This window comes from Eurosta solidaginis, chromosome 5 (genome assembly GCF_040869045.1).
Source record: "Eurosta solidaginis isolate ZX-2024a chromosome 5, ASM4086904v1, whole genome shotgun sequence".
NCBI classification, from domain to species: domain Eukaryota; kingdom Metazoa; phylum Arthropoda; class Insecta; order Diptera; family Tephritidae; genus Eurosta; species Eurosta solidaginis.
The window spans coordinates 263797972-263823306 of record NC_090323.1 but is presented as its reverse complement, the minus strand read 5'-3'; the positions used below and the strand labels follow the sequence as shown (position 1 = coordinate 263823306).

Genomic DNA, 25335 nt, shown 5'->3' with positions numbered 1-25335 from the left:
TTGCCAGGTGATGCAAAAAAAAGAAGCTAGATTGGCAAAAAAAAGGTTAAAAAAGGGTAATTTAGAAAAAAAAGAAGCTAAAAAAGGGCCAGAAATTTTTTGGTTAATTCATTAAATTTTTTTTATATTTTAGTTTACACATTTGTAAATAAAAACTTATAAACATAACTTAAACATAACTTCCTGTTTCAAAGCATATCAGACACATTTTCCTTGACTAGCACATGGACTTACCTCAAATGATAGCATATGTGTATATACATAAAAAAAATATTACAAACTAGTTATTTATATAAAATATTCCCCGTCTGAAGAATCAGAAGAGCTTAAGTCTGGGTATCAAATTTGGCTATTTACCATAGATATGAGATCATCGGTAATTTCAAAGTCATTACAACATTTAGATAAGCGTTTTAACGAGCATCTAATATTAAGCAGCGCATTAAGTATTTTAATTTTTAGTTTGTTCCTTAATTTAGTTTTCAGAATTTTCATGCCACTAAAAATTCTTTCAACCTCCGCGTTACTGAGTGGTAATACTAAAAAACTAAATATGAATTCGACAAGTTCTAAAAAAGGAGGTTTGTTTAATGCATTTTTTTGTTCTCGGACTTCCGACCAAAATTCCATGGTGGAGTGTACATTTTTCCATTGTATAGTTATAAGTTTTCGCCACTGCAGCTCTATTAATGCTATTTGACTTGAAGAATAACTATACTTGTCTTTTTCAAAGTAAGGAAATACATCTGGCTTTGATACTTTCAACGAATTTTCAGCAGAAAAAGAATTAATCTTTTGTTGAGAACTCATATTATAAGGTATTAGGTGTTCACAGGAACTATTGAAATTATTTTATTTTAGAAATTTTTAAAAATACATTCGGAGTAATAAAGACTAGAAAAAAGTCACGAAGCTAAACCCAAAATTTCGAGGCTAAAGGCAAAAAAAAGGCTAAATCTAGCCTCGAAAAGGCTAACCTGGCAACACTGTTGAACATCGGGGTGAGTGCAAAAACATGGAAATGTTGAGTAACTATTTACATACTCGCGTTTTTGGTCACGTTTTTGGGGAATGTTTATTTGCTTACGCATAATATTGTATTAGGGTGGTACTTATAAAAGAAATTACCCGTTTTTTTATAGTCTCGCCCTTTTAAATTGTAATGCTAAGGACAATTTCACAACTACCTGTATCCGCAGCGCAAAATTATTAAATTAATCGTGAAACATGTAGACCAAGAATAAATGGGGAAAAATTCTCCTTCCTTAACACTCGACGTCATTAAGTGGCGAAATAAATGCTTCTTTGAATACTCCAAAATGAGCTATGACAAACGATAGTAACTTAGTTTGATGCAACGAAATTTGTTTACAGATATACAAAAAACCCTTTTCAATTCAAGTAAATGTGCCCATATTTAGGTTAGGTTGAAGTGGCTACCCCTGGAGGACCTCACATAGATTGAATGAGTCCATAGTGTTGCTCAGCGGTTAAACTGAAAAACCCTATCAGAAAGCAGAGCCTATGTTATAAAATAAATCCGTCCAATTTGAAATACTACACTGAAACTTTCTACGACCTATGCTACTTGCTGCTTCTAGATCTGAAAGCTCCAAATAGCTGAGGTTTTAGCTTTGCAAGCATAGGGCCCAAAACATGCTCGATCTCTTCCTTCTCCAACCCGCACTTTCTACATATGCTATTGTAGCTGTTGTTTACTATTCGTAATTGAAGTCAATTTTTTAAATCACAATAGCTCTGAAATGGTGCAACGGATTAAGGACACTCATATGTCAACTAGTGAACACGCGCACTCATTAGAACCATAACTTATAATATTAATGAAAAGTTTGATGATAAATTAAGCTTAAAATTCGAATCGCCTTGTTGTTGCTATTCCTTTTTTATTCACTATTTGGATACATACACTCTGTATGTTATTTAATCCTAATTGTTTGGAATGTTTTAGGCGCACTTTGAAAGCCTGGTAACATTTGCTTGGATTTTTACAGTATTTGTTTTTAATACTTCCGTTGTTACTATTTAATTAGCGAGACGTGCTTCTTAGAGACCAATCGCAAAGCGAGCAGCGGGGCATTCATATGCTGAGTGGTTAAATGCATCTGCCTTTACACCAGTATGAAGAATGCATGTTGGAGATTCGAGTTCAATACTCAGCTACCGAGAAGCTAGCTGATTAAGAAGTGAAATTCAGAAACATGTCCTAGTAACCATCGTCGTTTGTAAGCTTTGCAATTTTTCTCTAATATAAATAACAAATATATTACCGTTATATTACTTCTTCAAATATAAATATATTAGCAGACCCGGTAGACGTTGTTCTGCTCTAGATTTGATCTATCTGCATAACTTTTCAGCAGTTTACACCTCTTACTCTCCTTCCCCTCTCTCCCTCTTTTCTTAAGATTTTATTCACTTTTACCTCTGCCTTTTTTCTTTTTCTCTTTCTCTCTCTTCGTCTTTTCCCTCACTTCTTTTCCGCTCCATCTATACCGATCTCTCTATCTTCGTGTAACTCACTATCTTCTTCTTCCCTCTTTTCTTTTCTTTCTAATTCTTCTTACTCTTCTCCATCCCTGTTCCAAGTCCAGTTAACAAATATACTTAAGCTGGACATTCGGACCATGTGCTTTGCTAACGTTGTAGCATAAATATTATTCTGTGCACTTACACCTCTTTTGCGTTCATACCAAATATACACTTTATATTACAGCTTTATAGAATCTATTGCTGTTGCCAGCAAAGGTCAACAAAACATCGCCTAGAGACAATAATACAATGTCGTACGAAAAGTTTGTGTGTATATTTCGCTATTACACTTTTCATATTTAAAGGGTGAGCCATCAACACATTTTTTGCAACATACGGCATTGGCAATATTTAGCTTCATCTATTGAATGAATGCGCAGACCCGACATGACTACACTACACAGCGCTATGACAAGACTTCCCAAACTTGAGATAGTACCAGAGAACGTTTTCAATAGTTATCTCAAGACATATTGGCAGTGATTCTCTCCCATTTGAAATATATACAAATTAGTGTCTATATAATATCAAGAAAAAGGCTATTTTCCCATATTTAACGAAAAATTGTCCGGTTACATCCTATTTGGAGTTTTTTTGTCACTATTTTGGGTTCATTTTCGATTGTTTATACTCAGTTGAGCAGAGCTCACAGAGTATATTAAGTTTGATTGGATAACGGTCGGTTGTACAGGTATAAAGGAATCGAGATAGATATAGACTTCCATATATCAAAATCATCAGGATCGAAAAAAAATTTGATTGAGCCATGTCCGTCCGTCCGTCCGTTAACGCGATAACTTGAGTAAATTTTGACGTATCTTGATGAAATTGGTATGTAGATTCCTGAGCACTCATCTCAGATCGCTATTTAAAATGAACTATATCAGACTATAACCACGCCCACTTTTTCGATATCGAAAATTTCGGAAAACCGAAAAAGTACGATAATTCATTACCAAAGACAGATAAAGCGATGAAAATTGGTAGGTGAGTTTAACTTATGACGCAGAATAGAAAATTAGTAAATTTTGGACAAAGGGCGTGGCACCGCCCACTTTTAAAAGAAGGTAATTTAAAAATTTTGCAAGCTGTAATTTGGCAGTCGTTGAAGATATCATGATGAAATTTGGCAGGAGCGTTACTCCTATTACTATATGTACACTTAATAAAAATAGCAAAATCGGAGAAGGACCACGCCCACTTAAAAAAAAATTTTTTTTTAAGTAAAATTTTAACAAAAAATTTAATATCTCTACAGTATATCAGTAAATTATGTCAATATTCAACCCCAGTAATGATATTGTGCAACAAAATACAAAAATAAAAGAAAATTTCAAAATGGGCGTGGCTCCGCCCTTTTTCATTTAATTTGTCTAGGATACTTTTAATGCCATAATTCGAACAAAAATTTACCAATCCTTTTGAAATTTGATAGGGGCATAGATTTTATGACGATAACTGTTTTCTGTGAAAATGGGCGAAATCGGTTGAAGCCACGCCCAGTTTTTATACACAGTCGTCTGTCTGTCCTTCCGCATGGCTGTTAACACGATAACTTGAGCAAAAATCGACATATCTTTACTAAACTCAGTTCACCTACTTATCTGAACTCACTTTATATTGGTATACAAAATGGCCGAATTCCGACTATGATCACGCCCACTTTTTCGATATCGAAAATTACGAAAAATGAAAAAAATGCCATAATTCTATACCAAATTCCAAAAAAGGGATGAAAAATGGTAATTGGATTGGTTTATTGACGCGAAATATAACTTTAGAAAAAACTTTGTAAAATGGTTGTGACACCTACCATATTAAGTAGAAGAAAATGAAAAAGTTATGCAGGGCGAAATAAAAACCCTTGAAATCTTGGCCGGTATTACATACATAACTAAATTAGCGGTATCCAACAGATGATGTTCTGGGTCACCCTGGTCCACATTTTGGTCGATATCTGGAAAACGCCTTCACATATACAACTACCACCACTCCCTTTTAAAAATACTCATTAACACCTTTCATTTGATACCCATATCGTACAAACAAAGTCTAGAGTCACCCCTGGTCCACCTTTATTGCGATACCTCGAAAAGGCGTCCACCTATAGAACTAAGGTCCACTCCCTTTTAAAATACTCATTCAACACCTTTCGTTTGATACCCATATTGTACAAACGCATTCTAGAGTCACCCCTGGTCCACCTTTATGGCGATATTTCGAAAAGGCGACCACCTATACAACTACCACCACTCCCTTTTAAAACCCTCATTAATACCTTTAATTTGATACCCATATCGTACAAACAAATTCTAGGGTCACCCCTGGTCCACCTTTATAGCGATATCTCGAAAAGGTGACCACCTATACAACTACCACCAACCCCATTTAAAACCCTCATTAATACCTTTCTTTTGATACCCATATTGTACAAACAAATTCTAGGGTCACCCCCGGTCAACCTTTATGGCGATATCTCGAAACGGCGTCCACCTATGGAACTAAGGATTACTCCCTTTTAAAATACTCATTAACACCTTTCATTTGATACCCATATCGTGCACACATATTCTAGAGTCAACCCTGATCCACCTTTATGACGATATCCCTAAATGGCTTCCACCTATAGAACTATGGCCCACTCCTTCATAAAATAATCTTTAATGCCTTTCATTTGATACACATGTCATACAAACACATTCCAGGGTTTCCCTCGGTTCATTTTCCTACATGGTTATTTTCCCTTATTTTGTCACCATAGCTCTCAACTGAGTATGTGATGTTCGGTTACACCCGAACTTAACCTTCCTTACTTGTTTTAATATAATTTTGGGTTAAACTAGGGTTTGTTTCAAAATCCTTACGGAATTATTTCGTGTTAGCCTGGATATTTCGGTACAATCTACAGATTTTTTTTGGTATTGTATTGGAGTAATTTTCAGACTATTAACAAGTGATTTCGGGGCTGTTTCCAAATAACATCAGAGTCTCTTCGAGATTGTTTTCTAGATCGATTCGGGACTATTTCACCATTATGTTGGAATCATTGAAAAATAATAACTATTCATGTCCCAGTGATAGTCCAATATAAAAGTGGTTTCCCTACAAACTATTTCTAAGAGATACAATTGAATAAGTAGGTCTATCTTAAAAAAAAAATGAAATTTAGAAAACTTCAATCTCATGAAACTTCAAAAACAACAAGATGAACATTATTCCCAAGCCTATGGATTTATTTCTTATATAAATAATGCATTGTCAATATAAAATTTTCGAACTAATATACATACATATCTATTAGGCCGGGTCGATTTAAAAATCGCTCATTGCTCTGTGAAAATCGTATTCTAGGGATCAAAATAGGAAACTTTGCCGAAGGAACCATACCTCTAAAACGAATTCTGATGTCCCCCGTTTGGGTCGAACTTATGGGTAGGGGCAATTTCAATTATACCTGCTGTGTTTGTGGTGGCTTAAAAAAAAACAACACAAGCAATTTTACGATCTGCAATTGTGTCACAGTGATACCTTCATTTTTTAAAACGGTTGAATAAAAAACCCACACAACTATGCTTACGACATGCAAACGCATCACAGTGATGCCTTGGTTTTAAAAGTGGGTTGTAAAAACGCTAATTTCTAATAATTTTTTTAAATTTCTTTTCTATTACTAAGTTAAATTCATTTTTTCATTTACATATGTTCTGACTAAATAAATTTCTAAAGAGAAAAATAAACTCCAAAAAGAAAAAACATAGGCATTTCAAAGTTGGATTTTTCAAAATTTGCCCCTACGACCCAAAGGGGGGGGGGGGGGGGGGGGGGGACATCACTAGTAGAATTCACTAACTTTTTTAACGACATTTGCCATCGCTTTATTTGCGAATCGATAACTATAACGATTTCGTTATTCAGTAACTATTTTGTATCGATATTCGTTTATCGACGATCAGCTGTGTCGTTAAATAAACGGCAAGTAAATTGGCTGCGCTAGAAATCACGATATTAATATTTCTGGCAATTTTAGTTAAAAAAGAAAATCGGAACTTTAATTATATACTTTCAAACACTAAAAGTTACTTTATTAATAAATCAAATGGCATTTGAGTACTTGGCCTACGTTTTATCACAAAATGAAGAATTACTAAGTAGATGACCCATTCCACTTGAATGCAACGGAGTTTCTAAAGCTGTACCGACTAACCCTAGACTTGGCTCATGATATTATTTCTCAACTTGATGGTCAATTAAGGGGTACAAGAATAACTGCGATGTCAACAGAGAAAAAAAAATAATAATACCGCATTTACTTACCTTTTGTTAAAATATGTAAAAACTTTTAAAAGCAGTTAGTATGCGGAATTTATTTATTTTTGGCACTCTTTTTGTGCTTTTCGCATTTTTTAGGTTACGTTAAGCTGTGCTGCCACCTTTATACTATTAAAACGAAATTTAAATGTAATTTATTTCGATTCGTTAAAACTAAGTTAGTGAATAGCACAATCGATAAGGCAAACGACAAAATCGTTAATTAAAATCTCGACAAATCGCATCGTTATAAGTTAGTGAATTCCGCTACAGAATTCGTTTTGGAGGTATGGTTCCTTTGGCAAAGTTTCTTATTTTGATACCTAGAATATGATTTTCAAAGAGCAATGGGAGATTTTTTTGCCTCCCCACAAATCGACCCGGCCTAATATCTATATTATATCTTTGGTATATATGTATGTAAATACGGCTTTATCAAAGCGAGATTGATGATATGCGAACTGACATTTGTTAAGATACAAATCTTATTTAATAAAATGCATTACCCTTAGTGTACTGTCAAGAACAGACCCTTAATCGCCGTATATACTCGAGTAAATCTGAAATTTCCAAAACGCACAAATGATGGATTGCATCCCATCTACCGTATCTTCGCTTGGACGCTATTATAGTGAACGGACAACTCAGTAACTTAAAGTAAAGTTTTAGATACATCACCCTATTTTATACTTTTTTTGTATGAATGTATGAATGTATTATGTGAATTTTTTGTGCACAAAGAAAGCACAAAAACACATAACTCATATTGAGTTCTATTCCACATTATTTATTGGCTACTTTTGCTGTTTGCCGCAGTTATTTCGATCACGTACACAATTAAATGTCTCTATATTAAAACATGTATATATATTAGGGTGGTCCATATAACAAACATTTTCTATATAATTTTTTTGGAGACTAAAAAAGTTAAAATTTATTTTTTTGTTTTCTAATGCCCAAAATCGATGGAATAAATATAAAAATAAATTTTGGTTCTGATCGGAACCGGTTAAGGGGTGTCGCACAATGGTTAGCGTAATTGAGCAAATGAAACATACGTTAACAAAATTCAATTGGGACTAAAGAAATAAATCAAAAAGAATTTATAGGGGCAACTCTAATGTATATGTACCTGTTTAAGTATGTATAAAAATTTATTTTGTTACAGCTCATTGCTTTTTGAGGATTCAATTCATTGCATTACGTTATGTCGAAAATAGCCAAAAGAGTCAGCCTGCCGCCGCCGCTTCTCTGATGAATTATTTAGCCGGTGCGCGGGGAATGCGTTGACTGATTTGTCATTCCTATGTCGTACGAGTTATTTTGCAATGGGAGCATTTAATATTTTTACATATGTACTGAAGTAAAAAATTAGAAATACATTTGGGAGTTTCCATTGTTACGGTCGCGACACTTTTGTGGAAAACTTTCATAATTTTAAATAAAACTGTCCAAGAAATGGTTTAATTATTATATGGAAAAATTATTTCAAGAAGTTAGTTACATACGTAGTGAAATAAATTACAATGTAAACAAGTAAGGAAGGCTAAGTTCGGGTGTAACCGAACATTACATACTCAGCTGAGAGCTTTGGAGACAAAATAAGGGAAAATCACCACGTAGGAAAATGAACCTAGGGTAACCCTGGAATTTGTTTGTATGACATGGGTATTAAATGGAAGGTATTAGAGAGTATTTTAAAAGGGAGTGGGCCATAGTTCTGTAGGTGGACGCCATTTCGGGATATCGCCATAAAGGTGGACCAGGGGTGACTCTAGAGTGTATTTGTACGATATGGTTATCGAATTAAAGGTATTAATGAGGGTCTTAAAAGGGAGTTGCCGTTAGTTGTATATGTGAAGGCATTTTCGAGATATCGAGCAAAATGTGGACCAGGGTGACCCAGAACATCATCTGTCGGGTACCGCTAATTTTTTATTTATATATGTAATACGACGAAAAGTATTCCTGCCATGATTCCAAAAGCTTTTGATTACGCCCTGCAGAACTTTTTCATTTTCTTCTACTTAATATGGTAGGTCTCACACATCAATGTTACAAAGTTTTTACTAAAGATGTATTTTGCGTCAAACAACCAACTCAATCACCATTTTTCATCCCTTTTTTCGTATTTGGTATAAAATTGTGGCATTTTTTTCATTTTTCGAAATTTTCGATATCGAAAAAGTGGGCGTGGTCATAGTCGGATTTCGCCCATTTTTAATACCAAGATAAAGTGAGTTCAGATAAGTACGTGAACTAAGTTTAGTAAAGATATATCGATTTTTGCTCAAGTTATCGTGTTAGCGGCCGAGCTGAAGGTCAGACGGTCGACTGTGTATTTGTATTTTGTTGCACCATATCATTACTGAAGTTGAATGTTGACTTAATTTACTTATATACTGTAAAGATATTAAATGTTTTGTGAAAAATTTGACTTTAAAAAAAAAACTTTTTTTTTAAGTGGGCGCGTTGTGTTCGTTTTTCGTTTTTGCAAATTTTTATTTAGCACACATATAGTAATAGGAGTAACGTTCCTGCCAAATTTCATCATGATATATTCAATGACTGCCAAATTACAGCTTGCAAAACTTTTAAAACACCTTCTTTTAAAAGTGGGCGGTGCCACGCCCATTGTCCAAAATTTTACTAATTTTCTCTTCTGCGTCATAGGTCAATCCACCTACCAAGTTTCATCGCTTTATTCGTCTTTGGTAATGAATTATCGCACTTTTTCGGTTTTTCGAAATTTTCGATATCGAAAAAGTGGGCGTGGTCCCATATGTATAGTCCGATTTCGTTCATTTTAAATATCGATCTGAGATGAGTGCCTAAGAACCTACATACCAAATTTCATCAAGATACCTCAAAGTTTACTCAAGTTATCGTGTTAACGGGCAGACGGACGGACGGTCATGGCTCAATAAATTTTTTTTAAATACTGATGATTTTGATATATAGAAGTCTATATCTATCTTGATTCCTTTATATCTGTACAACAAACCATTATCCAATCAAAGTTAATATACTCTGTGAGCAAAGCACGCTGAGTAGAAAAATTAATTCATAGTGTCCATGGAAGTATAAAAAAGGAGGGTTAAGTCGCGATATTATGAATTTCTCAAATTGTGTGGAACTTGTATAGTTGAACCTGCCTCGTTTCCCGCTTGATAAAAAATTTTAAGTTGAGAGCCTCAGTCTCAGAGAAAATATACCAAATGTTACGGTCGCGAGTCGTATAAAAAGTTAAAAATAAATTAAACGGCTTAATTTTTCTTAATCAATATTTGGTATTGAAATATTTAAATGTTGTTTGGCAGTTATACAAAGAATCAAATTTACAAAAATTCTAGTTCTCATGCCAGTAAACTTTTTCCCCCTTTTCCTGTTCCGGTCGCAACACCATTTCTTACCATTTAGATTCTTACTGTGAGCCGTACGAACTTCCAAAGATCTTGAGATTTGCTTTGAATTATGGAAAAGGTATGACAAGTTCATCGCAGCTTAATTTTATATTTGTAATGAAAGAGACATTTCATAAAAAATCTTTGCAACTACGATTACAGTTTGAAATATTTTTCAAATTACCTCGTTATCAACTTTGAGCTGAGCTCACGTCTTCGTAACAATATCCAAAAGCAAGAAATGTTTAAATTATAATGGAGTAGCCTTACTTTAATGGATGTAAACGTTTTTGGATAGTAAAGATTTAATTTGTTTATTAGCTCAGTGGGGTCTGATTTGGTGGAAATACCCATTTGCTTTTAATATATTTACCTGTGCATGCAGTCATGTGTGCATATGAGATGCGATTTCCCTGAAAACTTCAATTAGCGCAAAAAAAGATTGAAATAATTAAAATCAACGCTGAAATCGCAGCACAGATACTTACAGCACATATTTGCATATAAAAGTATTAGTTTCGGGGGAGATGGGGCAAACAGTAGTAAAATTGTTTTTCCCGTATTGCAACAGTAGTATTTTAAGAGAAGTGTGATCTAGAATACGTAAAAAATTTCTCTGTATTACTATAATTACTTGTTAGTTTGTATTTTTAAATGGACTGCAACTCATTATGCAGCGATTTGATACCCATTCCTATTACAATAGCTCAACCTCTGTAAATACATGAGGGCGTAGGTATAAATATTTTATAGTTTCGCTTAGCCTAATGAAAATTACCGTTTCTTGTATAAATTTGGGGAGGCCCAAAAAGAAACTTGCTAGGTAAAATTGAACTAACCGGTCCGTGAGTACCTCACATAGTCTGAAAATGTCCTCCCCAGCGGGTAAGGGGACTTAAAATATACAGCGGTAGGTACATATGTCTGTCGTAAGAGGCGACTAAAATAACAAACTGATTCAAGGGGTTCCCAGCGCAATATATAACTTCTCTCACTCAATTGTCAAATTCACCTACCCGTGGCGAATCCTGTTTCATTAACAGCCGAGGTTCTGGCGACCCCGAACTCCTGATGGATCTAGGGGGTGGGAGGGGGTAATGGCCTAGAAGGTTGAATGTGGTCACAGCAAATCCCTCCCAAGAGGGTCGGGCTAGTACCTTTATGGTGCTTGTTACCGGAACGTATCGGATCTGCATCCGGCAAAGGACCATCAACATCGATAACACTCCCCAATGCCTTCGGGGAGTGTCCTTATCGATACAACAACAACAACAACTGAATAAGTCCATAGTGCTACCAGAATTTTGCTCAACGTCGAAACTGTTTAAACCTATCAATAACCAGATATTATAAATGCTACTTTTTGCTTCTAAATTTGATAGCTGTGCCACTTCTAATAGCTGGAGCCTAAGCCTGGCTAGCACAGGGCACGAACACACAACGTGCTCGAGTTTCCTCCTCCAACCCGCACTTTCCGCTTCTGATTTCATTTACTAAGCCTAACGTAAAAGTTTGTAACGCTAAAAGACAGCGTCCAATCAGAATTCCCATCATGAGCTTACAGTTCCTTAATTTAATCATTAGATTAATCTTGTTAGTTGTAGCTTATAATTCTCCACACGTTGCAGCCCGCGTTTGGTTCCGCGCCTTTCCTACTTGGCCGATCATGTGCAACTCTCGTCTTCTTTCAGTCTCGCCCAATCTGATTGAGATGATCCCTTGCGCCAACCTTCCACCTCTACCGTGGCTCTAAGAAACCCAATAAAGCGCAGGTAGGGAGCTAAGTAATGTCCACGTCCAATATTTGATGACGCTATACTACTACAGCCGTATGGTCTGCGCTCAAGCTGTCTCTAGGCATTGAATCTCATTGCAGTTGTTAACGCTATGTTGTTCGTATTGCACGGCTATGCATTTGCTACGCCATGGCAACTACACAACATCGAAAGTAGTTTATTTTTTCAATTTAGGTATAGGAAATCAACAACTGTCAAAACAAAACAAAATATGCAAAGAAAATGTTGAAAATAAACAAGTAAGGAAGGCTAAGTTCGGGTGTAACCGAATATTACATACTCAGCTGAGAACTTTGGAGACAAAATAAAGGAAAATCACCATGTAGGAAAATGAACCTAGGGTAACCCTAGAATGTGTATGTATGTAAAAAATAACATGTGTATAAAATGGAAGGTATTAAAGAGTATTTTAAGAGGGAGTGAGCCATAGTTTTATAGGTGGACGCCATTTAGGGATATCGCCATAAAGGTGGACCAGGCCTGACTCTAGAATGTGTTTGTACGATATGGGTATTAAATTAAAGGTATTAATGATGGTTTTAAAAGGGAGTGGCTTTTAGTTGTATATGTGAAGGCGTTTTCGAGATATCGACCAAAATGTGGACCAGGGTGACCCAGAACATCATATGTCGGGTACTGTTAATTTATTTACATATATATGTAATACCACGAGCAGTATTCCTGCCAAGATTCCAAGGGCTTTTGTTTTCGCCCTGTAAAACTTATTCATTTTCTTCTACTTAATATGGTAGGTCTCACACCCATGTTACAAAGTTTTTTCTAAAGTTATATTTCGCGTCAATAAACCAATCCAATTACCATGTTTCATCCCTTTTTTCGTATTTGGTATAGAATTATGGCATTTTTTCATTTTTCGTAATTTTCGATATAGAAAAAGTGGTCGTCGTCATACTTTGATTTCGGCCATTTTATATACCAAGATAAAGTGAGTTCGGATAAGTACGTGAACTAAGTTTAGTAGAGATATATCGATTTTTGCTCAAGTTATCGTGTTAACGGCCGAGCGGAAGGACATACGGTCGACTGTGTATAAATGGGCGTGGCTTCAACCGATTTCGCCCATTTTCACAAAAAACGGTTACCGCCATAGAATCTATGCCCCTACCAAATTTCACATGGATTGGTAAATTTTTGTTCGACTTATGGCATTAAAAGCATTCTAGACAAATTAAAAGAAAAAGGGCGGTGCCACGCCCATTTTGAAATTTTCTTTTATTTTTGTATTTTGTTGCATCATATCATTACTGGAGTTGAATGTTGACATAATTTACTTATATACTGTAAAGATATTAAATTTTTTGTTAAAATTTGACTTAAATTTTTTTTTTTAAATGTGGGCGTGTTCTTCATCGGATTTTGCTAATTTTTATTCAGCACACATATAGTAATAGGAGTAACGTTACTTCCAAATTTCATCATGATGTCTTCAACGACTGCCAAATTACAGCTTGCAAAACTTTTAAATTACCTTCTTTTAAAAGTGGGCGGTGCCATGCCCATTGTCCAAAATTTTACTAATTTTCTATTCTGCGTCATAAGGTCAACCCACCTACCAAGTTTCATCGCTCTAGCCGTCTTTGGTAATGAATTATCGCACTTTTTCGGTTTTTCGAAATTTTCGATATCGAAAAAGTGGGCGTGGTTATAGTCCGATATCGTTCATTTTACATAGCGATCTGAGATGAGTGCCCAGGAACCTACGTACCAAATTTGATCAAGATACCTCAACATTTACTCAAGTTATCGTGTTAACGGATAGACGGACGGACGGACATGGCTCGATCAAATTTTTTTTCGATACTGATGATTTTGATATATGGAAGTCTATATCTATCTCGATTCCTTTATACCTATACAACCAACCGTTGTCCAATCAAAGTTAATATACTCTGTGTGCAAAGCATGCTGAGTATAAAAAAAGTTGTTCAAGACCCGTAGCTTTCATTTGCTATAGCAACATTTCCAACATCAAATAGGTACACCAAATTCTGAACTCCTTATTTAATATTTAACTTTTGGAACTAAATGTAGGATCAGATCGGAAGGATATTATTTGTGCGAGCGGTGTGTTTTCTGAGCGTTGAACGAGTATATTTGATCTAGAACATTTTTCTACGTTTCCTAGACTGAGTAAATTGTCCTAATGTTAAAAGTTCTGCACATTTTGTATGGATACTCTATTTTGGGTTTAAATATTCAACACCTTATTCAAAACAAATAAATTATTATTCCTCAGCAAATTTCCAAAAAATATAAAACGAAAATCACCAACACCACGAAGCAAATGCACACTGCACTGTGTAAGTGTGCGCTAGTGTGTGTGTGTCAATGAAAACTTAATCAATAAAATATTTTCACTTTCCGTCGTAGATTTTTCTTCACGGGCAAACAACCAAATTTTCACTGAATCATTTTTGTGCGCAATTCTTAACTCTCAATTATTATTTTATGCGAAAATAAGCATTTTTATTGACAAACTGATTTATTAGCAAATTTTTTACGCTTACATTATGCTTTAAATATTTTAGCTGTTTTTGCACAACTTAGCAAACTTTTTTATTTTTGCCATTCACATTTATACAAACATACTCATGTATATATGTAAATAAAAGAGTTCTGAATAAAAGATTTTTATTGCAAAATTTTTATTATCCGCCTTGCAAAAATGTTCGCGCTCGTGTGAAAGTGTACTGAATCGAACGAAATTAGTGCGAGTACTTTTGGCAAAGCCAAAGCAAAAGCCAACAACAAATCCAACATAGCCAATAGCCAATGCGCCACACTCACTCAGTGTCAGCTAACAAACGTTGCGCACAACAACAAATATCACTAACGGATATTTTAGCAATGGTGCTACAATCACAAAAGCACACAAATCTCACAATAACAATGCATTAGCAACGATAGCGGCATGCAAAAAAAAAAACTAAAATGCCCAATACTGCCAGCTGCCTCGTCGCCGCGGCAATGACAATGTGACAGTGTTGCTCTGCCGCATCATCAAAGCTACCGCTAAAAATGGCCTCAGTACAAAGCTATATAGCATATGTATATGTATGTGACTAACCCTCTCCTGTCCCCCTGTGCTTCCAACCACATTTACAATTAATATTTTGCCTTAATTGATTGATACTTGCTGATAATTAAATTCAAATTAAAGGAGCAATTAGTTATTGTTTGCGCTAATTACACTTTTTATATACACACGGTTTTTCCATAAAATAATTTACATAAAGTCGTTAAAAATTTGTATGAAAAAAGGTTAATAATATTTTTTGAAAACATGTGCAACACTGCTCCGAAAATTTAGGCAACAACCCTCTCAGTATAAACAGAAAAAGCTTAATTTTTACCCCTAAATTTCTGGAGCGCATGTTTGGATCCTTTGCTCTTGTATTTAGTGTTGTTGTTGATAAGGAAGTAGTGAGCACAACAAATCGCCAACATATCTGTGGCAATTTTAAAAAACAACATAATTCGAGTTAGGATAAAAGTGATATTCTGGCTTCATAATATAAATCCGTTACAGATCTCCCTGTGTTACTTACTCATAGCCCTAGCGCCAAATGGGTGCTACAAAATATATGAAGTTACAATGGTGAATTGTGGCTAGCTTTTCAGATAAAGGGCTATGTATCACCGTTATCCTAACTCGAATTTGGTTGTTTTTTCAAATTGCCACAGATATCTTATCAGCAATCAGCGCCGCTCTCCTCTCCAGTTTGTATGCTATTTTCAATTTAGTTCTCTGCTCAATTTTCCCTCTAGGCGGTGTTGTATGATGGAGGTGTGTGTTACATTGCTTATGTATGTGAAGCATATGACGTCGGGGCGGACTTGGAGTAGTCGTATTTTAGGTTCTTATTTTCCTTCAAAAAAAAAAAAAACTTTGAGATATGGAAAAAAAGTTGCCAACATTTAAATGTTGATAAAAGTAAACAATTAAGGATTTATAATATTTTATACTCAGCTGTGAGCTTTTATCGTATTTTTTATTTAGCTTAAGTTTAGGGCGTGGTTATCAACTTCTTGCATTAGAAATCTTTTTATAAAAGAAATGTGTATATCAAATACTATCACGATAGATCAATCCTACTTTTCGTCTTTTGGCTCACGAAATGTAGAAAGTTTCTTGGCAAAAAATGGGCGGTGCCATGCCCCTTCTCAAAATTTTGAACAGGCTGGAAGAAAAATATAATTGATATGATGATATTTTTCGCAAAGATATTAACTTTATATTCGTCTATGATCCTTCGTCTATGATCCTTCTTTATAAAAGTGGGCGTGATTCTTGACCAATGCCTTTAATTCTTCACAAGCACAATGCCTACGATAAGAATAATCCAATTGCCAATGATGATTTTATAATGAATGCCACTTGAAGTCAGGCGTTCTGTTCAAGGCTTAATGTTTATTTTTGATATAATATCTTGTGCTATTGATTGTTCTGAACTTGTGGGTCAGGTAACTTTCAATGTCCCTAACAGAGCCCTCCGCTTTCACAATACATTCCGTATTGAAGTGTTGCGTTCTAATTACTTCAGCTTTGCCCCTCTTCTAAGAGGACTTGTAGAATTCAATCACCTATCTAGGAGTCTAGATCTTGACTTTGCCATGTCTAGGTCTCTCTTCAAGGCATGCATTGAGTCTTGCTATCTATCACATTAAGTCATACTTAAATTAATAATTTAGTTCTAAGTACACCTGTAATCTAGTCAGTAAGGTATGTTAACATTGACTCAATAAAGAAATGAAATGAAATTTAGCTTTTGATTTATGGCAAATACAAAATTTAAAATTAATTTAATTAGAAAGGCGCATTCTCACGCCTCTTTTAAAATATGTCCTATATTCTTGATAAGAAGTACTGAAGAATAGCGTTGTTAATATATCTCAAAATATTTTCTCCATTTGAAATGTGCGGCTGGTCGATGCCCTTGTGAATGCAACTGCTGCCATCAGGGTCATATAGGAAGCGCTATGGACGGTACAAGGTAGAAGGACGATACAGTCTTGTCACAGTGGTAATAAGGCAACACGTAGCTAAGGTGTTGATCATGTGGCAGGAAATACACTTCGGTACCAAGTACAGCCGTCCACGGCTGTGAACGAGTGTTTCACTTCGATTCGCATGAAGGCGATTTTGTTCAAAAAAAATTGGCCGCCTCCTGATCAAAGAACATTCAATTGCAAGAACTGTGTCCTGCACACTCTACGGAGTCCAAATATCAGCTAGGAGCATTGTTATTCAACTGGTAAGGTGTCAAATCGTTCTTGCGGTGGTCGGACTAATACCTTAATGGTGCTTTTTTTCTACAGCGTATCGAAAAAATATGCGACCACCAACATCAACATCGATAAAGCTCTCCAAATCTTCGTAGCGTCTCCTTATCGCTACCAGAAGAAAGAGAAGAAGAAAAAACAAAGCAAGTGCCCGCGTTGACACATCGGAAATTTTGTCCTCTAGAAGCTGCTCACTAAATACACTTCCCTGGAGAAGTATCCACAGAGTTTTAAAAGGCTCTTAACTGACGGCAGTCATTGCAAAGCAGAGATGATCGGGATGACTTGTTACACAAAGGCTAGGCGGTTAAGCACCAATTAACGATGATAATGATGATGAAGACATATACCTCGGTTAACAGTTACCTAATATCGTCCTTGAAGGCGAAGCTATGGCGACCCCGAACTCCTGATGGATCTAGGAGGGCGGTATGGCCTAGGAGGTTTCATGTGGTCATATTAAATGTTTCCCGAGATGGTGGAGCTAGTACCTTTTGGTGCTTGTTACCGGAAAGTGCCGGATCTGAATCCGGCAAAGAACCATCAACATCGATAGCACTGCCAAGGCCGTCGGGGTGTGTCCTTATCGCTACAACAACAACAACATGTAAGTAGATTGATCTGACCCCTCCGTGGGGACCTCGGGTACCTCAAATATGTTTGAAGCCTGTATATGAGCACCACCATGGCGTATACGTTACATCAGCGATTCATGTAACATGATAGTTTTTTTTTTTTAATATTTTTTTTCATATATCGACTAAACTTTACGCCAAAATACGCTCATCCCTCAAGAAAATCACTCTCCACTACACCTTTTGCATCAACAGAAATTGTTGTTGCCTTCTGGCTTTTGGTATAGGCGCATGCGCCTGTGTAAGTTATTGTTTACATTGCTGAGAGAGCTTCTGTTTTGTTATTCAGTGAATACATTACAATGTAAACAAGGCGTGATTTGGCGCAGAAATATTTAGAGAAAAATTATATTTGGCAGGTGGAAGCTAATCACTAAAACAGTCAGCTCAAAATATTTTATTTGGAGGGTGACGATATTTCAAGGCTTTCATTATTTGTATTCAAAACCCGCAACTTTTGGCCAGCACGATAACTTAAAAAGTATACAAGTAGGTTTGACAGTTCGAATTTTGTAGCTGCTTTTATATACTTTAAATCTTTGCTTCAAATAAAATTAGTTTGTATTACCATGATTCAATAATTAAAGAATTATAGCTCAGCTAACTCAAATAATTATGCGCCTATCTTATCTTATTAATATTATAGAGCTGTACTAGGGAGCTGCTTGCAGCAATGAAACGCCGAAAGCACCGAACCGTCCTCACCACGGTTCAATGCAGAGGGACGCTGCAGGTAGTTTCTGCTTACCGCACCATTCCGATAGAAGCTGTCTTGTCCATTGAGGGACTCATACCGATAAATCTTTTCGCTGAGGAAGGTTAAGTAATCTACGACAATGGATCGGAGGCGAGTAGAGATGCTGTTGCCATAAAGGCGTGAGAAGAATAGATCCGACTCTTGCAACAACAGTGGAGCAACCGTAGGAAGGAACTAATTACTAAACTGAACCATGGTTAAAGCGGCCACATGGAGAGGTCGACATTTACTTTACCCAATTTCTAGCTACACACAGTTACTTTGGTAAATATTTCCACCGAAAGGGGAATGTTGAAAATCCTAACAGTTCGTATTGAGGAAAATTGAACGATGTACGCCACATATTCTTCGCCCAACATCAAAAGAAGTCCTACACGTGGAAAGTCTAGCAATGAGGCTGAAAATATCCCGGTCATTGTATAAAGAATTTTTCCTTTTCACGAACTCAAAAGGGAAAAAATATTATAAATGTAAAAATACGGACGGATTATAAACGAATTGAGCAGACATACATATATATGTATTAGAGGTTTACGCCGATCACCTTATCGGCGGCGGCGCGCCGGCCACCGCCGGTGTTCTTACTTTAAAAAGCTTAATTTTTCTATTTAAAAAAATAATATTTAGGAAAGGTTTTGTTTGTATGTATTTAAGGAAATCAACGTGTTGGCCATTTCGGAAAGATCCGGGGTTTTTGCCTCAATATCTCGCAGACCGTTCAAAAATTTTCAGGAGTACCTCCTTGGTGAGGGACTGTCCCTCGTTCGCTTACTCCAGAGAGGCTTCGAACCTAACCCCGGTCTTTGGAATTGGTACTGCTGCATCTGCTGAAAAGAAATGAGATACATAAAATAGTCACACTTTTGTCTGTATATCTCCTGCAAAGCGTAGTTTCACCTAGGGTTAACTCCTAATAATCGTCGCGAACACAATTCCTTTAAATAATTTGTGGCTCCTTGGCGGCCAGGCACAAAGCCGACTTACGGTTGCTATTAATGGTGTTTTAATACTCATGACTCTCGTGGTACCGGGCGCCTCCAGTTGTTTCGGCTGTTTTTAAGAGCTATTCCCAATGTGCGAACAGTAGCAATCCCGACCACCAGTCTCTACCACGCCTCCTGACCCTCACACCATATACCAGCACAGAAACTATAGGACTGCGACTTCGAACTCATACCTTCGTTGACGTCACTTTCCTAGAAGCTCTAGGTTAGCTCCAAAGACTTTCCAACGGATGCTTTTGTCGCGCTTTGCTGCCGAGCTACACCAGAGAAACACCTTGAAACGTTAGGGAGTGACTATTCAGCCAAACATGCCGCCCCCGAAATCATAAGCAGTCTAAGTGGATGTCATTGCGTAATGGGTGAAAATCGTATAATCTTCGGCGCATCTACATAATTACAATTTTGAAGGACCCTGGAAAAAATTTTTAGAATGTAGACCAAAGTTTGCAGACGTTTGTGTTCACAACATTGATTTCAATAGTCTTCGTTAAATCAAAACGATATTTTAGAATGAAAGTCGACCGATTTTAAGTTGAAAGATGTTAACTTCTCTTTCCCGGCCTTATGATATAAGAGCTCATTATGAATGACCGCGTAGCTTCAGTTTTCAGACTAGTTCGACTGTCCACTACGTTAGGGTAGTAGAACACGCGGTCCTTAGTTCGACTGTCTTGGGAAGCTTTTCCTTCGCCACTTTGCGTGTTCTTGCGAAGGACAAAGCCTCACCTGGTAAATATATGTGCCTACATATTCACATTTGTAAAAGGAGCCGTAACGTGTAGGTGATCTTTAAACTTGGTTGATAGGCTATAATCAATGTGATTCCCTCCAAGGGACTAGTTTTGGATAGGGCCGCCAACTTTAGGAAATCTTAAACCGGGAGATTTGGGTGTTGAAGGGCTAAGTGTGAAAATCAAAATTAACATTTCAGGCCCTATTCTATAGTTTCGCAAATAGACAACAGATGTTTGAATGTAAGCCCAAGTGATTTTTCAAACCGTTATACGTACATATATCCTCAACTTAAGTATGAGGTAAGAATCATTTCAAATGAGTGTGTATGCCCCTAGAACCTACTAAAGGATTTTGCGTCACTGATTTCGCTTATTCTTTCAGCCAATCGCAATATAATTTTTTTTTTTAAATCGGCACCTTTTTTGGTTAATTTGCTTTCTTTAACAACTTGAGGACAATTTGAAAACATGTTCGCCTTGGGTCATTTTATTTGAATTCATTGTTCAGTATTAATTTTTTGAAAAAAATATGCAAAGTGAGCATATAAATTTATTAGATATATAACTTTTCTATTAGTGTTTTGTTTTAATAACTTGGTGAATTGGGTGATGCAAAGTCCGTGTTAAGCTGACATCGAAAGCGTTTGTTTTTTTTTTAATAACTTTTGAACGGTTAGAAAGAGTTAAATTTCGCAATTGAGATTTGTATAACTGGCAGTGATGCACATCCCTTGATACCCCTTTCGACCATATCGGACCAATTTTCGCGATGAACAATAAATGGCCTAAACAGTCTTAAACGAGTAGAAAATATAATAACGCGCCGGACGCCGCCGCCGCCGCGCCGATATTTTTGATATTCGGCGGAGGCGTTTATCGGCGGCGTATATCTCTAATATGTATGTAAATATAATATAGCCTGAAGGGATCGGCAAATATTAACCCAGCGCAACAAATAACAAATAAATTTGTATAACTTCAATGGGGTTATACTAACAGAGGTCTGAACAATTCTGGAAAAGCGAGCAATCCGGATCTATTTCTCCCATTGCAACGTACCGAGCCCCTTTTGGGATCTTTACGGGCCATTTCAATATCAAGGCGGGATCACGCCGGTGGTTTCTGATTAATTCGGGATTATTTCGTGCTAATTGTAGCCATTGTTTCTGGGATCATTTCGGGTATATTTCCGAATCAGCATTTTTCGGGTTATTTCTGGATTATGACTACGAGTTCATCCAATAGTAGGCATTAAAAAAATTATAAATCCAAGGCGTGACAACCTCCGAAGAGATTTAAGGCTGAGCTTTTTTATTTAGCTTGATAAACCACAAATCATACTCTAAGGGGCTACAACTAGTTAAGCACACCAAATTATATTACAAAGCTCAAAAAGAAACTAGAAGATAAAAATTATGACCTATCAGTTTTTAAAACATGTGCGAGGACAAAAAAAACTCTGAGGCCCACAAAATATAAACTTAAAGTAAGGAGAGCCCAATACACCACCCCGCCCCTTTTTTATGAAGATAGCAGAGCATCATTACTTAATTTTATTTAACAAAAAACCTTTGAACGTCATAATAATTCAGAATAATTTGAAGATTTGGTTTATTGCTCAATAAAATTTCCTATAAAAAAATGTTTTATGTTTCGCATAAGTTAAAATAGTGTACAACATAGAAAAGTATAAAATAATTACATTTGTTTTACAACTCTGCTTTATATATTACATATGTATGTACATACTATGTACAAAGTTAGCAAATCGTTTTAGTTGGATATGAGGCAATGGTTAATTTTTGGTTTTGGATTGCGTTCATTTGCATTTGGATTAACGTTTCGTTAATTTTGATATAGAATTCCTACTCAAAATTTAATAAGCGTATGCACATCATAATTTAGCTTATCACGACCATGTAAATCTTCTAATTCTAATACTACTAAACTGCCGATAACCACACCACCGGCTTTGCGCACCAATTCAGCAGCAGCTTTTAGTGATCCGCCTGTAGCGAGCAGGTCATCAACGATAACTACTTTTTGACCCGATTGTATGGCGTTCGCTTGCATTTCAAAAGTGTCCTTGTAAAAATGGAAATAAAGGTAAGTATGATTTAAACAATGCTGCCTTTAAAATTCAATAATCATACTTTGCCATATTCCGATTCGTAATCCACTGAAATTAAATCGCCTGGCAATTTACCCTTTTTACGCACGGGCGCGCAGCCAATACCTAACTCAGCAGCTATTAGAAAATTGAATAGGAAACCACGGGATTCTAAGCCAACTATTACTTCGGCATCTGGATAGTATTCTTTTATATGGTGTACAAGTAATTCTTTGAGATACTTGCAAGCTGTCGGATCGTTGAGTGCGCTAAATATGTCGCTAAATAAAATTAAAAATATGTATTACATACAAAATACTTTCTTATACAAGATAGGTACTCACCGGAAAACGATTCCTTTCTTTGGAAAATCAGGAAAAGTGCCAATTTTACTTTTAATATAATCCAGTTTTTCCTCATTGCTCGTACTCATTTTACACGAGTCAACTACTTCAGTCTGCCTTCTAGAACACATTATCCAAAATGGGGTTATGGGAGATAAAAAACAAAAGGGGGCACTATCTCTACGTTGGAATGTGATGTTTTAGGTAAATGCTAGTGGAAATTCAAGTACTGATCCGAAATGTAAATTTACGAAATAACAAATTTGACGTCATTCATCAGCTGATTGGAATTCTTATCAATATCGTAAGTTGTAGTTGCCTTATCAGCAGAAATTGAGTGCTACCACATCTAAATATTATTATTTCGTTATCGCGTATTTAGAGATGGATGATAGTTGTAAAGGAGTTCCATGGAACTTAAATTCCGAGACTTAAACCACGTTTACACATGCACTAATATTTCAGTAAATCCTCGATATATAATATACAACTGCTAAAACTCGTCCAAAAATATCGGGAGAGGTGTCCAAATACGCACTATGCATCCTGTATCACGAAACCGGAAGCGGAAATTGTAAATTTTATTTCTTTTCTGAGATATCTGCAAACAAAATTGGAAATTTTCATGTGGTTGTAATTTTGATGAATTTGTTGTGCCCACAAGAAAAACTGTGGGTAAAAGTGTTTTACGCGGATATAGTTTTGGACTCCAAACCGGTGTTGAACCCACCCAGGGTAATTTTTTATAAGCACGGTCGAAGGTCGCCAAAGCAGAAAGGTGTTCTGCGCAAAAATACTATGGATCGCACCCCCGGTTTTGGAGCGTTCCGGGGCCTTTTTTCGGTTTTTGGGAAATATCTTTTGAGAGAAACAAAATTTTTAAATTCCTCTTTCGGATTCGTGGTCCCGGGTTCATAACGCGTCTTTTGACATATCTCACGATATTTTTGGATGAGCTCTAGCAGTTGTGAGATAAAGTAAAGAATTACCTATACGAGTTTACATATTTTCCATCAAGGGAACAAGATTATTTTCTGTAAAATTTTCACTGTTTTCTTATAGTACGTGCTTAAAATTTAGAGTAAATTCTAGAGGTGGTATTTTTTCTTTAAAAAAAATCGGCATCTCTAAGCTTTGTTCATAGCTACCGATTATCGAACGGCAAAATTTATAGGGGAAATCTGGTTATGTAACTGACGATTAGGAGTTAAGTACGAAAAGGAAGATAATCTCGTTGTATAAAGACTAGGCCTTAGATCACGTTTACGCATGCCCTTATTTACAAAAAATCATGAGTAAATAGTCTACGTGTTAACATATGCTGCATACATAGGAACGACAAAATTAGCTGCCAAATTTTCACGATTCTCTTTTATTTTGTGCTCCTACAACACACCGATAATGAGCAACGGCAATGCTCGATTGTCGTTTATTCACACACAAAAGGTTTCTTTTCGGATTATCGGAAAATTGGAGTTGCGTACCATATTTGCACATGTAACTTAACAACAATCTAACATTCTATTTCTATTGTTTATAAAAATTTGTTGTATTTGTTGAAATTTTGAAATATTATTGTGAAATAATAGGAATATCAATTTAAATTATAAAAATTTCTTCAACAAAAAGGTAAAAAAAACAAAAAACAGAACCTGAAAATAGGAGAAAGAGAATACAAAGCAAGTCGCTGAGCACAAGAGACTCGGTGCCCGTCAGAGTTTTAAAAAGATTCAATCATTTGAGTATGCATTCTCTCAGCATTCTTTCAAAAGTTTGTGATTTTTCTATTGCATATTGTAAATCACCATTCCTGAATGCTTTAAAATACTTTAACTCAAAGCTAAAGTGTGTGTGTTATTGAATGGTAAAATATATTTCAATATAGAGTGTGAATGACGGAACCATTCCCAATCTTTTATGATTGTAAATTTGAAATGAATGCACACCTTTTATTCCATTCAGTACTAAATACTTTTTCCCCAAGATTATTTTTTTTTTGTATACTTTCATTGCCATCAGATATGCTAAATCAATTTAGTAGTTGGGTGCAAAAAAAGCGTAAAATTGGTCAATAGGAAGAATAGTCCCTTCAAGTAGTTTAATATTTAAGAATTCATGGGCTTAACACTCGCTTATAATTATTGAATATCAATTATTATGTTTGTTTAAGAGAAACTGAAAAGAAAGAAACATTTACTGGTGTACTGCGATAGTACAATTTCGAAAACAAACGACAAGTAGTTAATTATAAACAAGGAAAGTCTTAAATCATCTTAATTATGTCCGAACAAAAGACATATAAGAAATAGTGCTTCATAGCAGATTTTGTATACTTCATAATTGGGTTGATTTTTTAATCGGGTGAGATCAAAAAATTTTAGCCTCTCGT

At 35.9% G+C, this 25335-nt stretch overlaps 2 protein-coding genes across 11 annotated transcripts in view; both read right to left on the bottom strand.

Annotated features, from left to right (window-relative positions):
- The window catches only part of LOC137253385 (carbohydrate sulfotransferase 11), a 50576-nt gene extending 35580 nt beyond the window's left edge, over window positions 1-14996 (bottom strand). For 2 of the 10 annotated variants that reach the window (XM_067790193.1, XM_067790203.1), the window contains exon 1: window positions 14587-14996. The gene's annotated coding sequence lies outside the window, so the exon portion shown is untranslated. Of the gene's footprint in view, window positions 1-1128; window positions 1325-2288; window positions 3310-7990; window positions 8217-10446; window positions 10696-14282 lie in introns of those variants that run through there. The other 8 variants (XM_067790196.1, XM_067790198.1, XM_067790194.1 and 5 more) reach the window with 8 other exon arrangements.
- A 7090-nt stretch (window positions 14997-22086) lies between these two features.
- On the bottom strand, window positions 22087-23213 carry Aprt (adenine phosphoribosyltransferase). Its single transcript, XM_067786559.1, has 3 exons — window positions 22947-23213; window positions 22646-22883; window positions 22087-22577 (listed from the first exon to the last, which is right to left on the bottom strand). Exons 1-3 carry the CDS (start codon window positions 23075-23077, stop codon window positions 22362-22364), a joined length of 585 nt encoding a protein of 194 aa, XP_067642660.1. The 5' UTR covers window positions 23078-23213; the 3' UTR covers window positions 22087-22361.
- Window positions 23214-25335: the final 2122 nt, after the last annotated feature.

Bases quoted from the DNA above. Each gene is read 5' to 3' on its own strand.
- Aprt (XM_067786559.1), bottom strand. From the start codon at position 23,077: ATGTGTTCTAGAAGGCAGACTGAAGTAGTTGACTCGTGTAAAATGAGT. The intron at 22,884-22,946 runs GTGAGTACCTAT...AATTTTATTTAG, and splicing joins AAGAAAGGAATCGTTTTCCG to CGACATATTTAGCGCACTCA. The intron at 22,578-22,645 runs GTATGATTATTG...CATTTTTACAAG, and splicing joins ACGAATCGGAATATGGCAAA to GACACTTTTGAAATGCAAGC.